At 41.9% G+C, this 19,720-nt stretch overlaps 1 protein-coding gene across 15 annotated transcripts in view; it reads right to left on the bottom strand.

Annotated features, from left to right (window-relative positions):
* Positions 1-19,720, bottom strand: part of ARHGAP26 (Rho GTPase activating protein 26) — a 451,561-nt gene that overhangs the window by 83,469 nt on the left and 348,372 nt on the right. For all 15 annotated transcript variants that reach the window (XR_012382106.1, XR_012382105.1, XM_073905517.1 and 12 more), the window contains exon 19: positions 13,415-13,553. Coding sequence is in view for 13 of the 15 variants with exons in the window: in XM_073905517.1 (XP_073761618.1) it covers positions 13,415-13,553 (139 nt within the window). In the remaining 2 variants the exon portion in view is untranslated. The remainder of the gene's footprint in view (positions 1-13,414; positions 13,554-19,720) is intronic.

A 19,720-nucleotide genomic window follows, 5' to 3' on the forward strand; every position in this document is an offset into this window, starting at 1 on the left:
ATGGTCCACACAGTCATATTAGTGCTTGGAGAGTATTACTAATCCCAGAGGGAGGAAACCTGAGTTCTATTCAAGACTCCACCCCTGCCTGGCTGAGTGGCCTCAGGCAATTTTCACTCTGTTTCTTGGCTAATGCATCTGTAAAATGGGGATAATGAAAACTGCCATGCACAGCTCAAGGAGTTCATAAGGATCAAGTGGGATCATATGCAAGAATGCATTTTGTAAACTTCAGAACACTGTTCAAAGATAAGAACTTTCTGTTTCTTCCCATCTTTAAAAACTTGGAACCATGTGCTGAAGAAAACATTTCTGGGATAAATTAGCTAAATGGCACAGGCACCACTGCTGTAGCAAAATATCAGCGTCCTGGAATGTCATTCTCATCCCACATTCAGTACAGATACACCATAATAAAATCAGCTGATGCTGTGGGCAGTCAATTCACTTAACAGGAAACAGCCTATGTGGATTAATCCTCACTGGACCTTTGAAACAAGCTGGAGGTATACCACGTCCCTAAGAAGACGGATTGGACTCACTGACACGGTAGTTTAGAGGCTGACATTTGAACTCTTCAAGCAATACAGGGGGTGATGTGATAAAAAAAAATACTTTTCCATTTATAATAGTCATGTGCATAAAAATTTATCATGCTTATGAGATGATGTTAGAGTAATCTTTACATTTAATACACACACATTCATTCACACACACACACACACACACACACACACACACACATCCAAACACCCCTAATATCTTGACAAATTCTCAATGCCATGTTTAAAACCCTGCAGAAGAGTCAAAAACTCCATGAGGCTATGGGGAGATTTCTGAACTCTAAGTAGATTTTGAAAAAAGTAGATTATTAACTTGATTCCTGAGATTTGAAACTATTCATATCTCAAGAGCTTAAGTTCCAAACAGAAACAACAACAAAGAAAGAGAAACCAAAAGAGTTACAATGCACCCAGATGTAGGAGAACTAACAGGGACTTTGAATGGGAACTTGCTATCAGGAAGAAAAATAACTCTAAAATTACATAATTAGGGGATCACTGAGAAAATGGATATGCCACCTACCAGTATGAATCAGTGCAAACTTTCCTTTGCACAAAATACTCATGTCGAGATTTCTGAAAAAGACTGAGAAACCCAAGACCACCATATAGAAGAGGGCACTCAACACACTTCTCAGGGGTTCAATGAAGACAATTTCTGCTTCACAGGGAAGGAGAGGTGAATAGTTTTACAAACTCTAGTTTGAGGCCAACTTTGCATGATGTAATTCTCTGGATTCACAGGAAACCAAAGAGTATAACACAGCTCATATTTCTCCTGTGATTATATTTACTTGCCCTTAAGAGGACTATGAGTCTATAAATTAAAAACAATACCTTGCTAAAAACATATTAGTTTTTCTAAAATATTATTGGGACTCTTTTTCCTGCCTTACTGTCCATTAGAAAAAGAGTATCTGAGATGGAATTTTCTTCAATTTTCATCTATTCAGTGAATACTTACTGAGTACCAAACACATTCCTAGATAATGAACACCCCTAGGTATTTTATTCAGATGTAAACTAGAATATTTATTAGTAACTTGCACATACTTATTTGTTCATATGTCTACCTTCCTCAGTAGACTAGGAGCAACCTAAGACTGAACGTGTGACAGATAAAGCTTTGAAATCACAACTGAAAAAAAAAAAACAGATAAAGATGTTTTCTTTTATATAACACTTTATCAATCCTAACCTCATATGAGAATCTGATTCTATAAATGGGATTTGGGTAAAATTTTTAAGAACTTATCTTCTGTTACAGTATTACAGACTGGCTTTCTCCATGAGCTAAGCAAGGAACACTGCTGCATATGGAAACTGACATTTGTCTTAGATGAACCCACACGAGAATGAGGATGGGGTGGACAATGAGAATCCAACCTGCCTGGCCTAGAAAAGCCACAAAAATTAAATGGGTGGCAACCCCCAAACTGAAGTCAAGGATTTCTAGTATTTCATTCAGTGGAGGTCACTAGAACTCTTTTTTAGGAAGTAAATCCTTTTTGAGATTCTATTTTGACTTATATTTAGGTACTGCGAGCCTTACACATATGGCAAAACCTCTAACAAAATGACAACAAAAGCAAAAGATCAAGAAAAAGTGTCCTTTGTTCAAAAAGAAAATACATAAAAAAATTAATCATAAAATTTCATAGTTTTGCAGTCAAGATAGCCAAATACGCATCTAAAGAGTCAGACTCTTTACCAGTATGCCTCAATGGGCCACATGATAAGGAATTCTGGAAACCTGGCACTCTCGGACTATAAGATCGCTACAGTTTTATTGGACATGAGACCTCAAATAGTGAGACTGAGAACGTCTAAGGTGGATAGGCCTCTGAGCTGAAATGCTGACAATCCCTATTGAGGGTGAGCAGGACAGTGAGAATCATTCCAGAGAAGACGTAGAGAGTAAAATCAACAGCAATTCAAATGTTTTAGTGGTATGGCAAACTATACCGAGACAAATTCTAAAGCATTTGGCATGAATTAAGAAAAAAAGAGAACATGATTCAGTAATGTCACTCCAAACAGGGGGATCTTTGTCAGGTGGGCAAATGAGTACTTCCCCTAACAGAAAACATAATGAGAACAGGCAGCCTAAAACACTATTTAAAAAAAAATTTAAATTAACCAAATCTTTCCAATACCAGACCTGGACTTCTTTGAGACATTGATGATTCAAACTAGCTCTGGCATCCTCATCACAAGGTATAAGAAAGACTGATGGCAATTACACTGCTGAAGAAAAGGAAATTATAGGCTAGGGAGGGGACTGAAAAAGAAAAACAACAGCAGCTATGAGTCAAAGCAAAAGGATCATGGAGAACCACTTAAATGACCAAAAGAGAAAGAATGCCTACAACTCAGGAGTACTCCTAAACTGGATGAAGTCAGTGGGGATGCTTGCCTTCTTCAAACATGTTTGTCAACAAGAATCTCTCTTCGTTTTAGTCACAGAAGACAAGAGCTCGGAGCAAGGAAATGATAAAATAAATCCCCTAACAAATGTAAACATGTATGGGTAGGTGATGAATGTTTTCATGAACGTAGTTTCTATGAAGAGTGATAAACTAGACGTGGTCCTAGTGCTGAGAAATGCAAACTACTCGGGGCAGGGGCACGTATGCCCATATAGAACCCCTCGAGCATCTGTTACAGTGACCTGAGAGGTCAGCATCAGTCACACGTTCCTGGCACCGGGCCCGGGCATAATATACACTAAAGCTCCATGAATGGTTACAAGACAAATAATAAATATTAGGTGATAATAAGCAGTGAAAATGTATTCTGCTAGCACAGAAAGAGGCAGTTCCAAGTGACTGAATTTTCCAGGTGCTTCATACAGGGACCACTAATATCCTTGAAACCAAAGTAATGGTTACAGTGGACAGAGTCTGTGTTTTTTGTACAAATCAGGAGTGGAAAAATATGTCTATGCAACCAAATCACTGCAACTAAAAAAAGAAAGCCACAGAATAATTTTGGTGATATTGTACTTGTTCTGGGGGTTGCCATGGAAATCTGGGAGCTAAGCAACTTCACTTTCCATATTTACCAAGTGACTCCTGCTCACTCTAATGACAATCCCTCCCCATCCCCACACCCCCCATACAAAAGGCAGGGTCTCTGTTTATCACAGAACCCAGAAGCAGGGCCAGGAATGCACATGCAAAACCAAACTGAATTCACATGTCTCGGCAAGCCTCAACGCTCTGGCCCACTGAATACACAGAGTGGGAGGATAAATAGGAAACACAGACTTGCCACGTCACTTTGGGGGAGGTTTCCCACCACGCATGGACGTCTGTCAGAATACGGGCTAACATCATCTTTCCATGATGTCTGAGACTAGCTGTCAAGAAAAGGGAAGAAGAAATGTTCTTAAACAGTAGCTCATGATGCCTCACAGAGCCCTAAGGAGGGAATGTGCTCTCTACATGATCAAACAGGGAGGAAAGGGAGTTACCAGACTGATGGAAGTTCTGCAAAGACACAGGCTTTCAACAAAAAATATTAAGACAAAAGCAAAATACCCAGAGGCTTTCCCTTGCTGTGGTAGGGAGAGAGGTGTACTTTCTCCTGCTTATTAAAGTTTTGCAATGAAGTCTGTAATGTATCATCCTGACAAGATAGGATGATAATAGAATGGCAGCTTAATGAATTTTGCAATAAAAAATGATGAGTGCACAGCAATTTCTGAGTTTACCATCTCTGGGAAACACCCAAGTACATGAGAAGCTTGGGATCAGACTTTCTGAAGCAATTTTTTTCTTTGTAGTTTTTGTTCCTGATAATAGTGGCGTGCCAAGCCACACTAAAATCTGAGGTGGTATGATTTCATGTTGACCCAGTGTCAGTCCCTATGATAAAAATAATCTCAAAAAGCAGTTTGAGCAATGTGTTTGGGCACATAAAAACAGTTTGGGCAATGTTTCAAAAAATAGTCTTAAAAAAACAGTTTGGGCAATGATGGACTAAACAGTGAATTGATAAGTAAAAAATGTGATCAATCTGTTGTTTTGTCCATAGGACATACTACATGATATTACAACTTTTGGCAGGTCATCTTCAACAAAAACTACCAATTTTGGTTCCATGTGGAGTGACTCACTTATTTCCTACTCATTGTGCTCATAATAACCCTTCTCTTTGCAAAGGGAAAAAAATGCCAATAAAACTGGATTTCATGAGGGAATGGGGGAATCACTGTGCCCAGGACAGGCCCAGGACTGAAATGATTCACAGGAAAGAGGCGTGGAGGCACAATGGGGAAGACCATCCCCGAAACACCACCATTTCAAAAACCACAATGTAGAAACAAACCTCTACATAATAGTTGGACAGGGAGTTGAGTGATCAGAGTTAAATAGGTACTCTGCTACTTATAACATAGTCTTCTCTTCCAGCTGAGAACTTGCTTTTGAGTAGAGATGTTGTTCCTTGAATTTCTGGTTCCCAGGTAAGTGAGGGAGTCCACTACAGATTGCTTATATTATTGCTCGTTAAATATTTTATATATATATATTATTTACTTATTTTTATACCATGACTCACTGCAAAATGGGCTTGAGATAGTAAATAAAATGTGTGAATAGGTAGTTTGTTTTTAATAATGTAAAAATTAGTCACTACATAATAAATATGCATTCCTCTCTAATTTAGAAAGTACAGAAAAGCATACAAATATTCTATATGCATTTTGTTGTGGAAATGTCTAGTCGTTTTTCTATATATAGAAAAATACATATATATATTTTCTTTTAACAAAATGGTATAACACCATAACAATAATGAATTACCTGCTTTGTTCACTAACTGATAAAGCCAGACACATAAGACTGTAATACGCTTTTTTTTACATTTAATGATCTACCTTGAACTTTTTTCTTGCCATTAGCTTTCCAGGGCATCATTTTTTAAATGGCTTCATCAACTACGTGGTTTTCAGTAACACACGGTAACTAAGCATAATTAAGCCAAGAGCCACATGACACCTTAGTCTGTGCAACAGTAAGATTCCATGTGGATAAACGTGTCGCCTGCCAAAAAAAAACAGGTGTGTCCAGAGCACCCAGGATCTGCAGAGGCAAAACCTGAGAACAGGCACGTGCTGCAGCCTTGAGTGCTTGGAGAAAGGCATTATGTAAGCCTCTGAATAGTATGAATTCCCAGTTATTTTTCAACAAGGAAGACACAAATGAGAAGTATATGAGCTGAATTCTTAACCTCTCACTGGGTCTGTCTGAGAGAGGGTCCAGGATGAATTAAATGCACTAAAAGAATTAATGAGAGCTATAATCCCAGCAGCTAGTTAGTGTGATCCATGTAAAACAAAGCCCAAGAATCTATTCCCACCCCCCAGCCCCAGCAATGCTGTACAACTCATCCCAGCTGCCGATGAATTTGAATTCAAGCATCAAATCAGCTCTCTCTGGGGCCACGGTGACTCTGCATTCCCCTCACAAATGGGCCTCTTCTTTGGAATCTGCATGATCCAGAGGTGGAATATTTCTTTAGTGAAATGTAATGTAAAACTATAGTCTGACGATAATCATCACAGTTGTAGCCAAAGTTTATTAGGTGCTTACTATGTTCTAGGCCCAGTATCAAGTACCTGACATACACTTGCACTGGCTCACTTAATCATGTAACTGCCCTCCAAGGAAGCTGTTCTTAGTGGCTGATTTTAGAGATGAGCAAATGGAGGTATAGAGGTTCAGAAAGGGAAAGTAATGCACTCCAGGTCTCAGGGCTGCTAGGTGACAGAGATGGCACTGAAACAATGCAGGCTGACTGCAGAACCCCTGCTTTCAGCCACCATACCAGGCTGCCACACACCTCAACAGAGTCAAAGAGTTGTTCTGGTAGTGACAGAAATGAACAACCTTGACTGTTTGCCCCTTCCCCCAAGCCTGTGTGTCTCTCACTTTAGCTGGCATGCACATCACCAGAGTGTTTTTAAAAATACAGATGCCTGGGTGCCTGGGTGGCTCGGTCGGTTAAGCATCTTGATCTTGATTTTGGCTCAGGTCATGATCTCAGGGGCTTGGGATTGAGCCCCACGTCTGGCTCCACACTCAGCATGGAATCTGCTTGAGACTCTCTCTCTCTCTCTCTCCCCCTTTGCCCACCCCCCCCCGTTTTCTCTAATAAATAAATAAATCTTTAAAAAAAAAATACCGATACCTGAGCTCTAGTCAAGACTTCCTGATTCAGAATGTACCAGGGAGGAGGAGGAGAAGGAGGAGACCAGACATCTGTATTTTTAATAAGCTCCTTACGATGTTCAAATGGACACTAAGTCTAAAAACTACTGTTCTAATAAACATGCTTCAATACCTTGGTTTAAGTCCTAAAAATTTGAGACAAAAATCAGTCATTAATGTCACCTCATAATCTCTTAGAAGAACTTTATTTTTTTCAAGTAGGCTCCACACCCCAGCATGGAGCCCAACGCAGGGCTTGAACTCAAACAACCCTGAGATCAAGACCTGAGCTGAGATCAAGAGTTGGATGCTTAACCGACCCTGAGCCACCCAGATGCCCCTCTTGGAAGAACTTTAAAAGGCACAAGACCTGGTTCCTGGTCCTCTCTAATCCTTCTGGCTCCACCTTCTACAGTCGTCCAGAAAAAGTCCAGCTTCTATGTCAGTACCTTTCTTCTAGATATACCACTCTCATTTCTGCTATATGATGTATCCATGTGGCAACCTGGAGATTAAATGTGATTGCCCTTGCTACCATTCATCTGGCAGTACAGTTGAAAACCCCTGTTCCAGCCGTTCTGAGGTGATCACAAATGAGAGTGACTACCTGGGCCCAGCACATTCAAGGTACTGCTGAATCCATACTGCTTTGTGCATAGTTGGTGCTAGATTTGGAGGGGCTGCTGCCTGCTGGTATGCATATTGAGGAATCCAATCAAGATGGTTCAAGTGCCCCCATGGCACCACTGGATGGATGCTAGGACAGATGGCTTTAACTGCTTCTGTAATTCAGTCTAATCAGATTTTCACTTCCATGGCTGAGGAACTGACACAGACACCCCTTTGGAGACAACGTGGCATGGGGAAGGGACATCACCTGGGTACGAATTCCTCCCAGCCCTTCACCAGTTGTGTGACTACTTAACCTCTGGAGCCTGAGTTTGTCTGTCTGTGAAACGTGGTTACTAAGAACCTATGTCACCGGGTGATGGTCAGTTGTGAGAATGAAGTAAGATAGTAATGTGCTTTAGGCTGCTTGGCATGTTAGGAGAGGTATAATAATTTTAATTTTTATTGCTGTTCTTACTGAATGAGGTTCAGATCTAACTTGGTCTCAAAGTTCTTCATCAAATGCATTAATTTATCCTTCCACACCAGCCCCCCACCCACCTCTGTCTCTTTACAGGCAGATTGCTAGCTTATTGAAAGTTTAAACTCCGGGTACATAAGCAACACTGGAAACATTTTCCCTTAGAATTAAGGTTGGGTTTGCAGGCTAGGTCACAAAAGCACATAGAACCACATCTCCTCGAGAACAACCCCACAAGTTGAAACCAGAAGGCAGAGTAATCACTGGCTAATAGTACAGCTGTGAGGTCAGAAAAACTGGGTTCAAATCTACTTCGTTGCTGTGTGATTCTGAGTACATTATTTGATATAAATTTTATTTTCCTCCATTGTCCCAAATGGGGACAGCACCTGTGTCATGTAATTGTGAAAATTAAGGGAGCTGTTGCTTTGCACGGTGCTTAGCATGAGAAACCACTTGATAAATTATGGAGCCATATACATTAAACATACATTTAAAAATTGATTTCTAAGAGAATGTTTTCTAAGTACAATTTGGAAACAGATCTTTCCACAATCCTCAGTTCTAGAGACAAGAGCTACCCGAGCTACCCTCTGCTACTTATATAAAGACTATTCCATGTTCCTTCTGTAGACCATCACTGTCATCCTTCTCTCCTGTGGACGAGACTATGACTCATTTCCTTTAGCATCTTACTCAAAATTCTACCTCTCAGAAAACATTTCTTGACCAGCTATATATAATTTGGATATCGAGTCCCCTCCTCACTAAAATATTCAGTGGTTTCCAAATGACTTGCATTTGTTGCTGTGATGCTTTTTAAACCCTGTGTCTCCCTCATAATTTCCTTTCTTTTTTTTCACAAAGTTTAATCTCAGAGACTGCTCCCTTTTCATTCCTAGCCCCACTTCTACCACACATTGATTTGTCTGAGGAGCCACACGCTGCCCTGGGGCTGACCAAAGTCCTTACCCAGCAAAGAGCAGGAGAAAGGTCTCTTTCTGGGAAGACACCACTGTCATCAGAAAGACATCTTTACCTTTAGGCAAAGGGAAAATGTCACCTGGAGAAGATTCTACTACTATCCATAGATTGAAGCTGAAGAATCTTATGGAGGTACCTGGGACACAAGTCGTCTATGTACACAGAAAGAAAAACACTTCTGGAAAACAAGACACACATCCAGGAGCATCAGCTATTATGTCACATGCTTCCATGAGCCTGAAGTGGAGGTACGAAGACAGAAGACTGAGACTATGAATTCCCAAGGGGACTCTCAGGAGCTTCCTCTCCTGAAGAGGGAGGCGATTGACAGCCTGAGGCCAAGCACGTTGGCACAGACTCATGTCTATGACAAAAGAATGGGCTCCACCTTTAGTACAGAGCAGGGACACTGCAGAAAGGGGAGAGAAATTTCACAGGTGGGAGGTAAGATGTCAGATGAACATTCTTTATCTTAATGGTTACATATTTATTTTAATGTATACTTGAGAATAACATGGTGAGACCATCAAATTCATGTTTTTAGAGATTTTACTGAATAGGATGAGGCCATGTAAAGAAGTGAGTGGCTTTAAAATTAATTTTTTTTGCATTTCAATAATCCAACTTTATTAGACTGAACATTTACTTCAAAAATGCAGAAGAATCATACAAAATGAACATACCTGCACATAATAATCATAGCTGAACATGTAAAGAGAGAATGATCTGGTATTACAGAGAAGTAATTCTCTTCTCACATAGGTAATGGGAACAGGATAATTAATAGCCTAAAATCACAGTCAAAGGAGATTAGTGAGACCACTGAGGTCAGAAGCGACGCAAGTTTTCCATACAATGGCCGGCACCGGACTTCACGACCAGCTGGGCAGGGTGACTTTTAGCCAGCATATCCAGAGAAGCCAGAGCATCACAAAGAAAAATTCTCAGAAAGGAAATTTTTTTTCCAGCTTAAATATTCCCTTTGCTGGCATTTTTACCCCATATTTGGGTTCAAATGCTCACTTTCAGGATGTACCTCTAGAATCACTCTTCCAAATAACCTTTGGAAACGTTATATAGAATCTCAGGAGTTTAAACTTCTTTTGTCACAAATGCAATTCATTGTCTCTCCTTTCTTTTCATAGCACCAAGCTTCTCCCAATGACTCAAATTTCAAAATTCCACATTCTTCTCCTTTGTTTCCTACATAAAACACATTGCAAAATTAATTTTCATATTCTCTTCTTTTCTCTGTGTTCCTCCTGCGATCTGCTTTCTTTCAGATTCTGTCAAGAATTGGTAACATAATGTTGTAGGAAGACCATAGGTTTGCAGACAAATAAACCTCATTCTGAATCCATTGCCTTCTCTCTGTTATATGATTCTGCAAAATAATTTCATCTTTCTAGGCCTCAACCTTAGCATCTTTAATCCAAGCATAGCATAGCATTAAAAAATGGTTATCCTGGATACATGTGCCATCATCATCTAACTGGTCTACAGGTTCGTTTACTTATTCTTTAAAAAAAGTGTATCAAGTGTCTACTGTAAACTAGAAACTATGTTATGCACTGAAACTTTACAAATCAATTTAAAGAAATGTATTAAATGACAGCATATGAGTTATGTGTTTGTCAACCAAAGAGTGAATGAAGGTTTATGCAAATGATTCAAGTTTGGAAGGAACTGAGCTAGGTGTCGAAAGTTCCCTTAAACTGAAAGCGTCACCTTACAGAAATACACATTTTTTTTCTTTTTTTTTACCCACAAATGACCTGCCGTGTTTATTTGTACTTTAATTCTACAGAGTAAGCTCGGCAAAGTGCTTTGATAAAGGAGCCTTCTGTCTTTATCCACAGATGAGACAGAGGGAAGAGTCAGGTGTGTGAAAACGTAACAGTGCCCTGTCACCTGCTCATGTCACAGTGAGGGGTGGCTGGGTTACAAGCTGGGGTGGGGTGCCAGCAGAACCCGCCAGCTCCTGGCCAGTCACCTACCCATCCTGTGGTACTTTCCAAGCCAGCTTGGATATCGTTCTAGTTTCTTGGGGAAAAAAAGGTTTTTCAAAACAAACTATAAAAGTCTATGTATATATGCCTGCCTACATACTTTGCAATGAAAACATTTCTTCTTTGAGAAAGGGAGGAAAGCTAGTAAGCACCCCTCAAACACCCGAGGTTCCATTCCTGTTTCCAGGGAGCATTTCATAACATCCAGAGGAAAGACAGGCTGCTTCACTGTCTTCTCGTCTTCCATCCTCCTGTCCGCTGTCTGCAGACAGAGACATCGGCAGCTCGTTCCTCAGCTTAGGTCTGTCTGTTCTCACATGTCCTGACCTTCCATCCTCTGCCTCGTGTGATCAAATTAATCTTGGGTCAAGATCTAATTGATTTTCTCCTAATCTCTGTCTTCTTTCTAACATGCTCCCAGAATATGCTTTGAGATCCGTTCCAAAGCTGCTTCTGCCTCAGTGTAACTGTCTGATGGGTCCGAATCTACACTGTCCACTGCTTAGCACCAAACGCCAGGTGACTGTGGCTCCCCTAGCAGCGTGAGGAACACATCACCCCACAGGCCAACGCCGTTCTTGTCCATGGTAGATATGGGGAGACCAGCCCTGTTCGTGTTCCCTGCTACACTCAGGGACCCAGGCCAGGTGCAGACCAAAGTGAGAATGGCCCAAGCCACATATTTAAGAGGAACACAGGCTATTGTTTAAAGGGAACTCAACCCTAGTGCTCACAGCCCTGAAACTGTGCATATCTTCTGACCTAGAAATTCTTCCAGGAATTTAGCTTAAGGAAATGATCATGCCTGTGAACAGATTTAGCTACAAAGATAACAGTAGCTTTACTCATAAAAGCTAAATATCTGAAACAACCCAAATGGTGCTAAATTCACCAAGGTCTAGCCATTTTATGGGACAGTATGACATCTTGAAATGCAGTGATGGTCTGGGGACAGCGAAGATTTGTTTTCAGAATGAAAATGAAGGCCATTACTTCTGAAATACAGGGGATAAAAAACGTTTTTTGTTAAAAAAAAAAAAAAGGTTTTTTTGGTGACAAATAAAAAGATGCCAATCCACATATATATTTTCTCTCCTCTTCAAGGTCAAGTGAGTCATTCTTCTGCTCTGTATCTTTACTGTGCTTCATAAAGGTTAACAACAGCAACAATAACAACAACATCCCCCCAGCATTTACTGGGCACTTACTCTGCACCAGGTACCATGTGAAGTAGTCTAATCTGCACAACAACCCTATGAGGTAGAAACTGTCACCCCTGTCTTCCAGAAGAGGAGCCTGAGGCCTTGGGATGCTAGGTGACTTGCCCACGTCATGTGCAGCCAGAGACGGCAGACACAGAACTAGCAGCCAGGCAACGTGGTGCCAGGGCGTGCTCTCGCACCTGTCCGTGTTCCGCAGTCTCTGTGAATGGACTTCTCTCTCCGAGGGCGGTGATCACGGTGACTTACCGCTATCTATTCAGCTACCTACTCCCCTCCCTCAACTGTGAGCACCTTACAGACAAGGTCTGATGTTTATATTCCCAGTCACTCGCAGGCCACATGCAAGTGTCAGCTGTATGAAAGAATGAGCCTTGGTATTTGCGCGTGATTAAACAATAACTAGTAATAATAGCAGCAGCTCTCAGCCAGCAGCCCTTGCCAAGTCCAAGACTTGTGCCAGATGCTTAAATGTAAAATTTTATTTACTCCCTAACAAATCCCTATAAGAGAGGCAATCTTATCCCTACTTTACAGATGAGCAAACAGAGGCTGAAAGAGGGTAAAAGGCTTGCTCGTGTGTTGCTGCTGGCGCGAGAACCCAGGTCTGACGGGACTCCAGGCAGAGCTTGAGCCCTCAACTCCTACACTACACCACTCAGCTGTCTTATTCCAGAAGCTGAAACAAGCCTGAATAGTTTAGGGCCCAGTCACCTGATAACTGCAAAGAACTCCATTCTGACATGAAAAAAGGACTCCGTAAAACTGGGGTGATAACACTGTGCTTCTTGGAACAAAGACAGTGTTATTCTCTAATTAATTCATCCATTAAGTTCACCCATTTATTAAGTGTCCACTCCATGCCAGGTTCTGTAAGAGGTGGAGTAGCAAGATGAGAAAAGCCAGGGCCTGGCCTCAGAGTCACTTCAAGTGGGGCACGTGACTCACACTAATAAGCATTTAATGACAAACTGAGAAAAGGAAACTGCTTCTGTGGGAGCCGCTAACCAAAGAGGGGCCAAGGCAGTGATGCCGGAGCTGAACTCTTACTGTGTCGCAGGAGGAAACAATGCTCAGCTGTTTGCCCAAAGGAGATCTGGAAGAGAGAATCCTGCACAGCAAGTGGCCCTGGCCTTTCATTTTCCTCACACTGTTTCCTGTCCTACCCAGGCTTACTCAGCAGTGAAACTGGGGAGGGCCCAGCCACACACCATCCTCAAGGACACACAGGACAACAGCACACAGAGAGGCTGGAGATGTGCACCCTGAGCAGGTGGGAGGTGGCACAGGACATCTCTTGAGCACCTTGCTGGCCCCGAGCCATGGGACTCACGTTTTTCTGCTGACTGCATGGCGTGGAAGAGCGTCAGGGGCCTCTCGCTGCAGGAAGGGGGCTTGGAGTCATTGCTCTTCTTCCGGGACAGGTGCAGCTGGGCATTGGTGAGAGGTGTATCAGGCACGGTGTTAAATATCTGCAAGTAAAGTTGCATAGAAGGGTTACACGCTGCTGTGAGTGGGAGAGCAAGCCCCAACCAGCACAACTGAAAGCTTGGTGGTATCAAAGAATCAGCAAGAAGACCCGAAAAGACCACCAGCATTAGCTCAGGACTTCATTTGAAACATCTCTCAGAACTGGCACTATACATTTTCTTTCGGAAGTGATTCTCGGAGTTTGCCAACCATTCACTTCCATTTCTAGCCCCTTCTGCCGTCACTTTCACTGGTCCTCTCTCTGTTGTTCTCTCCAGGGAACAAACTGTGCTAAATATAAGCCATTGTCTATTAGTAGGGCTTTGAGTGTTTTGACTACCTTTGTCCAGAACCAGTTCATCAAAACCCTTTACTTTTCTTCACTGGTTCTACTGACCAGTTCTTAATGATTGCTTTGCAACTTTCTTAGAACGTGAAACTGCATTTAAATAACTTTCCAAGAAGAAGCCCAGAGCAGCGCACCAGTTCCTGGTCCTCAGTCACCCTTAGATGGAGACTACTTTCTAGTTCAGGAGCTCTGTGTCATCTTTGATGTTGAGAGTTTTCTCATTTAAAAGGGGAAATAAAGGCTGATGATAAAAGTAACCAATACTACAATTTGGAAAATGTAGAAAAGCATTAGGAAAAAAAGAGAAAAACTTTCTAATTCCACTATTTAGAGACAACCACTATAAGCATTTGAGTTTTCTTATGCACTTTTTTCTTTTAAGCTTTTACTTAAGAAAAAAAAAAAAAAAAGTAAAGTCCTGGGTAAAAAAGCAAGAACAAAACAACAGACAAAAATCGTGACAATATCTTTTCTTTTTACAGATACAAGCATGATGTAATTATTATAACAGCTACACTTACATGGTGCTTACCATGATCACCATAGCCACCACACAATGTCACTTCCCTAGGGATTTGTCACTGTGTGTGTTTTACATGTGGCTCATTCAGTTCTCAGTGACCTGGAGCAAGATGTACTGTCCTCACCATTTATAATAAAGAACCAAGACAGAGATTAGCTCTCACTTATAGATATAATTACAGATAACATAGAAAGCTGTATCCCTAGATTTTCTTGATTTCTTTTCTTTTTTAAAGATTTTTTTATTTGAGAGAGAGAAAGAGAGAGCACAAGTGGTGGGGGCAGAGGGAGAGGGAGAGAGAGAATCTCAAGCAGACTCCCCGCTGAGCAAGGAGCCTGATGTGGGACTCGATCCCAGGACCCTGAGAGCACGACCTGACCTGAAACCAAGAGTCGGACACTCAACTGACTGAGCCACCCAGGAGCCCCTAGATTTCTTTTCAAATGCATATAAATGATAACACTAATTCATTCAGTCAAGAAAGATCTTTTGAGCATTTACTTCATACCAAGTACTCTGGATATCACAATTCACGAGGTAAACACGTTCCCTGTGGGGAACGTTTTTGCATCCAGTAGCTGTGATTTACTGAGCGTTTGCCATGCCAGGTATCAGGTTAAGTGCTTTGTAGGAGTTACCTCATTTAATGTCAAAAAACCATTTTCCCTAATTGGGATTACATAATCTACACAGTTCTGTATCCTATACATCTAACATTATATTTCAACATTTCTCCTTTCTTTAAAAAATCTTAAACATGATTTTTTTTTAAAGATTTTATTTATTTATTTGACAGAGAGAGACAAGCGAGAGAGGGAACACAAGCAGGGGAAGTGGGAGAGAGAGAAGCAGGCTTCCCACCAAGCAGGGAGCCCGATGCAGGGCTGGATCCCAGGACCCTGGGATCATGACCTGAGCCAAAGGCAGATGCTTAACGACTGAGCCACCCAGGCGCCCCTTAAACATGATTCTTAATGGTTGTGTAACAACCACACTGTATTAAGATATCAATATTTATTGATCTACTCATTATCATGTCTCACTCTGGAGCTAGCCTCCTCCTGGATTTCGTCCTTCTCAACAATCATGAGTAACAACAGGAAGGTGGGGGCACCCCACTTCTTTCAACTATGGGTAGCATTAGATATACTACACTCTTTCCAATGGCCCTCTCTCCTTTGTGAGTGCATTTAAAAGCAGAACTCTGAAGATGATATATAGGAAGCAAAGTCATAAGAATGATGACAATTTCAGCCAAAACAGCTGCTCTCCATGGGCTGGCAGGTCCTTGGGCTCCAATGATGCCAGCCAGCTGGTTAAGTCAGTCTTGCTCCCAAACACAGCTGTCTGAAAACAGCATTATCATATTTTCCCTAGGGGACTGAATTTTCAACAAAATAAACTGAATCACAACATAGCTGAGTTCAAGTGGGGCGAAGGGGTAAGAAGAGAAGGGGACTTAAAGCAAAAACACAGAAACGTCCTAGCTTCCAGAGGAGTTGGCACCCCTAAAAATAAGTACCGGGGCTATGCGTATGTGCAGTCTCCTGAGTTGTACAAGGGAAGCAAAAAGAAACTATGGCTGTTGTTGAGGTCAAGGACCACAGACTCTAAGAGGCTTTCTCCCCACTTTCCTGAGTTCCCCCAAACACTGCTGAGCTGCAAGGCTCCTCCCAGGTGACCACCTCATGGTGCACTATTATCACTGACATTTAAACCTTGCTCCTGTGTGTGAGTATCTGTGCCTCGCAGGCACCACGCTAGGCACTTCACATGACTTCTAAGCACACAGGTCAACTCAGCATAGTAAGTAGGGTGAGCCTGCCACAGGAGAAATCTCCTGACCTGCTGCACAACGAGGCAGGAGAGAGGCTGGACCTGGAATGTAGGGCTGAGGCTCCTCACATGTGCACTCTCCACGTCCTCAGCTGTCATTACTCATTCGGCTCAGCTTTTCCAGCCAGTCTTCACTCCAGAAGCCATGCCCTGAATGGATAAGCATGGATTTCAACAAATAATGGTGTCCCTTAGCACCCCTCTTCCTCTGCCCTTGAGTATAGCACTCTCAGCCACCCCTAGCTGAAAACGTCTGAAAATGAATTCAGATATGTGATAGGCCTCCGCCCCCTTACGCCTGGCCTTCAACTTTTATTTCTCTTTTCGTAACTGGAAATGAGCTCCCTGGGCAACATTACAATGGGCACAAAGAGAATGGATACACATTTTAATTTCAACTATCACCAAAAATGTGAGGTTATATTCCTACCTAAAAAACATAGGAAATGCTGGAGAAGCAAAGAATAGGTTGTGAGGAAAGGCTGCAGATTTTGGCAGATGCGTGAAAAATTGCTTCCAAAATAATGTTTATACCCAGCCAAGCAGGAAGAGACATGGAACCCAGGAGACTCGTTCGTTCTGTACACTGGTAGGTTTCTTTAAAAGAGAGGTTGTGAGACCATACTGGAACCAGTTCTAGGACATTTTTACCACGGGTGAGACCTACAGTCCCAAAGGCCAGTTCTCTGGGCATCATTGTGAGCCAGGCCCAGGCTGCTCAAGAGCTCTGATGGGGCCGCTCTTGCACCACAAAATGTCGAGTAACAGACACAAGACTACCTCCACTGTGATTACACATGTCTCCGGAGTGCAAGGGCACCTCTGTAAAGGACCAAGTCAGGGCAGATGATACAAACTTACGTTAAGGAGTCTGGAAAATCACTCCCCTAATGACTGTTGTTCATTTAACTCTGAAACTTGAACAAATACAAGCTGTTTAAAGCCTGCCTACTGTCTGGCCACTTTCTAGCCAGGCCAAGAGTTTGTCTCCATGCTAAAAGCCCAAGCTGGAATTCTGATGACAATTCGAATTTTTCACTTCTGTTAGTTATTCCAAACCTGTTTTGTTTGGAAGAGGTAATCTCAAGAAAATCAAATGAAGTTTCCTTCTTTCTGTTGAGAAGAATCACTGTACGAATGATCCTGCTGAATGATGCAAGTGTGAGTTCCTATCATTTATGAGCAATGGATTTATGGAGCTCTACCACATGGCTGGAACAATCCACACTTTTCACAGAGACTTTCCAAATTAACAGAAAAAGGGGGGTGGATTTATTCTGTGCCCCCAAGTGCCCTATTAATTCTGTCCAAACTTACTAATTCTGAGTTAGGAACACTTTAGAAATAAAAGTTACTGGGAAGGCCATAAGCCTTCTGGAAGCTACTGAGGCATAAAACTGTAACATAAAAAAACAACTCTGGATATCTCTTCCAAGTATTCCCAATTTCAAGCTTCCTAAAAGTGGAATTAGCAGACCCGTAAATACCAAGCTTCTGTTTCCCCTTAAGCTACAGGGGAGGGTGGTCAGGCTTCTGCAGTCACACAGGCCGGGGCCAGGGCCAGGGCCAGGTTCTGCTGCTTATTCAGTGGGCAAACACCTACAGCTACACTGACCTCACCATCACTGAGGGCAGCGTCATTGCCGTATCACCACAAAAAGTCCAGCAAAGGGATTCACAGCCAGCGTATGGGTAGAAAGCAAAGAGGCTTTGGAGCTAGACAGACTTGGGTTCAACTCAGGCAAGAGCCTCAACGCCTCTGAGCCTGTTTTCCTTGTGCAAATGAGGATCTAAAATCTGCCTCGCAGAGCTATGGAAAAGTTAACACACATTAAGTGCTTAGCACAGAACCTAGCAAAGAGTAGACAAGAAGTGGTAGTGGTATAAATGACAATAAAATAACCAAAATTTGTTGAGTGCTCATCATGTTAAGTTATTTACACGAATTACCTCATTATTTTACTCACAATAACTCTATAAGAAAGGTACTATTATTCTTGGCATCATGAAGGTAAGGAAACTAAGACTCAGCGAGATGAACTGATTCATCCAAGGTCACATACTTGAGTGCAGCTGGACTAGAATTTAGCATGACCATCTGGATCTTACCCACGTGTAGTCTTTATACCTATTATTAATTTGAGAGACAGGAAAAAATAAGAAGACTCCAAGTTTTACAGTCCAATGGATCTGACTTTAGTTGCTTACTAGTAGTTCTGTGACTCTGAGCAAGTTGTATAACTCTTTGACCTTCAGATGCCTCACCTGTAAAAACCCCCAGGAGTGTGGTGAAGACCAAAGCACCTAACACAGTTTGACACTCAGTGTTCAAGAGACATTACTGTATTCAATAAAAAAAGTATAAGACAGGAAATAACTGGAGACTCAACAATGAATTATTTGCAGTCAGGACATGAGGATTTAATTTATAAGTGCAAATTTAATTACTGTTCTTTGCAAAACATCGATCTTAACTGCTTACAGCAATGTTAAAATTTGCTGTTCTTTTCCCTTGTGTTGTCTACAAAATTCAAATTTCACTGCCTGCCCCTCTGCCTGCCTGAGGCCCATCCCAACAACTGTAGACCACTGCTACTTGCAGAATTCGTTGCTGGAAATGGCACATACACATTTTTACACCTTTTGCGATCCCATTCATCACATGCTCCTGCAATTTACAAGGATTAGGATCCTCCCTATAATGTGTGGGGTACACTCTTTATTATGTGCTGTGATTTTTATGGGAGGAAAATTAGGTCATGATAGAGTTCCTGGTCTATAACTGCAAAGTAGCTCTGAGACAATAAATCAACGACAGAGGCCTGGGGATCACAAAGCAAAACAGAAGAGACTGAGCATTTTCCTGAGACACAAATGCATCAGTTCCAAGTATTAAAAGAATCAACAAATCTGGGCTTGTTTAATGTGAGGAGTGTCTGCTTTGGGAGTGGAGGGCTGGAACCATAGAGCAGGGCTCACACACTGCCCACTCCCCTTCATGACAGACAGTAAGCAGGGCTGCCTAGGGCCTGAAAAGCCGTAAACCCAGCGCCTTTCCATGGGAAAGCCGGGCAAGTCCTATTTAGCAGCATTCATTTACAGCAACAGTTAAGAAGCCAAATTCAAAGGCTACAGCGACAGAGAGGGATTTTAAGGACATCTGGGAGTCCGATGCCCTATTGATATCAGCATTTTGGCAGAGGGATCAACAATTTAGAAAGTAGTTTGGGGAGTTATTAAAAGTCCTTTAAAAGAAACCAATTCCATTTAGTAACCGAGGTCATATATAGATGGCATGGGTCATCCACTGGATGCTGTGATTTTCCCTATCTCCAGAAAGTTTCTATTTCCTGTTCTCTTTGCCAACAGAGGAATAGATGAAAACATAACAAAACCCCACCCTTATTTAAGCAACATTAAAGGAGCTTCACAATTCAAACAGTGCTCAGTTTATCTGGGGC

Source organism: Callorhinus ursinus, unplaced genomic scaffold, assembly GCF_003265705.2.
Source record: "Callorhinus ursinus isolate GAN/ISIS: 27379988/994484 unplaced genomic scaffold, GSC_fseal_2.0 scaffold23, whole genome shotgun sequence".
In the NCBI taxonomy this organism is placed as follows: Eukaryota; Metazoa; Chordata; class Mammalia; order Carnivora; family Otariidae; genus Callorhinus; species Callorhinus ursinus.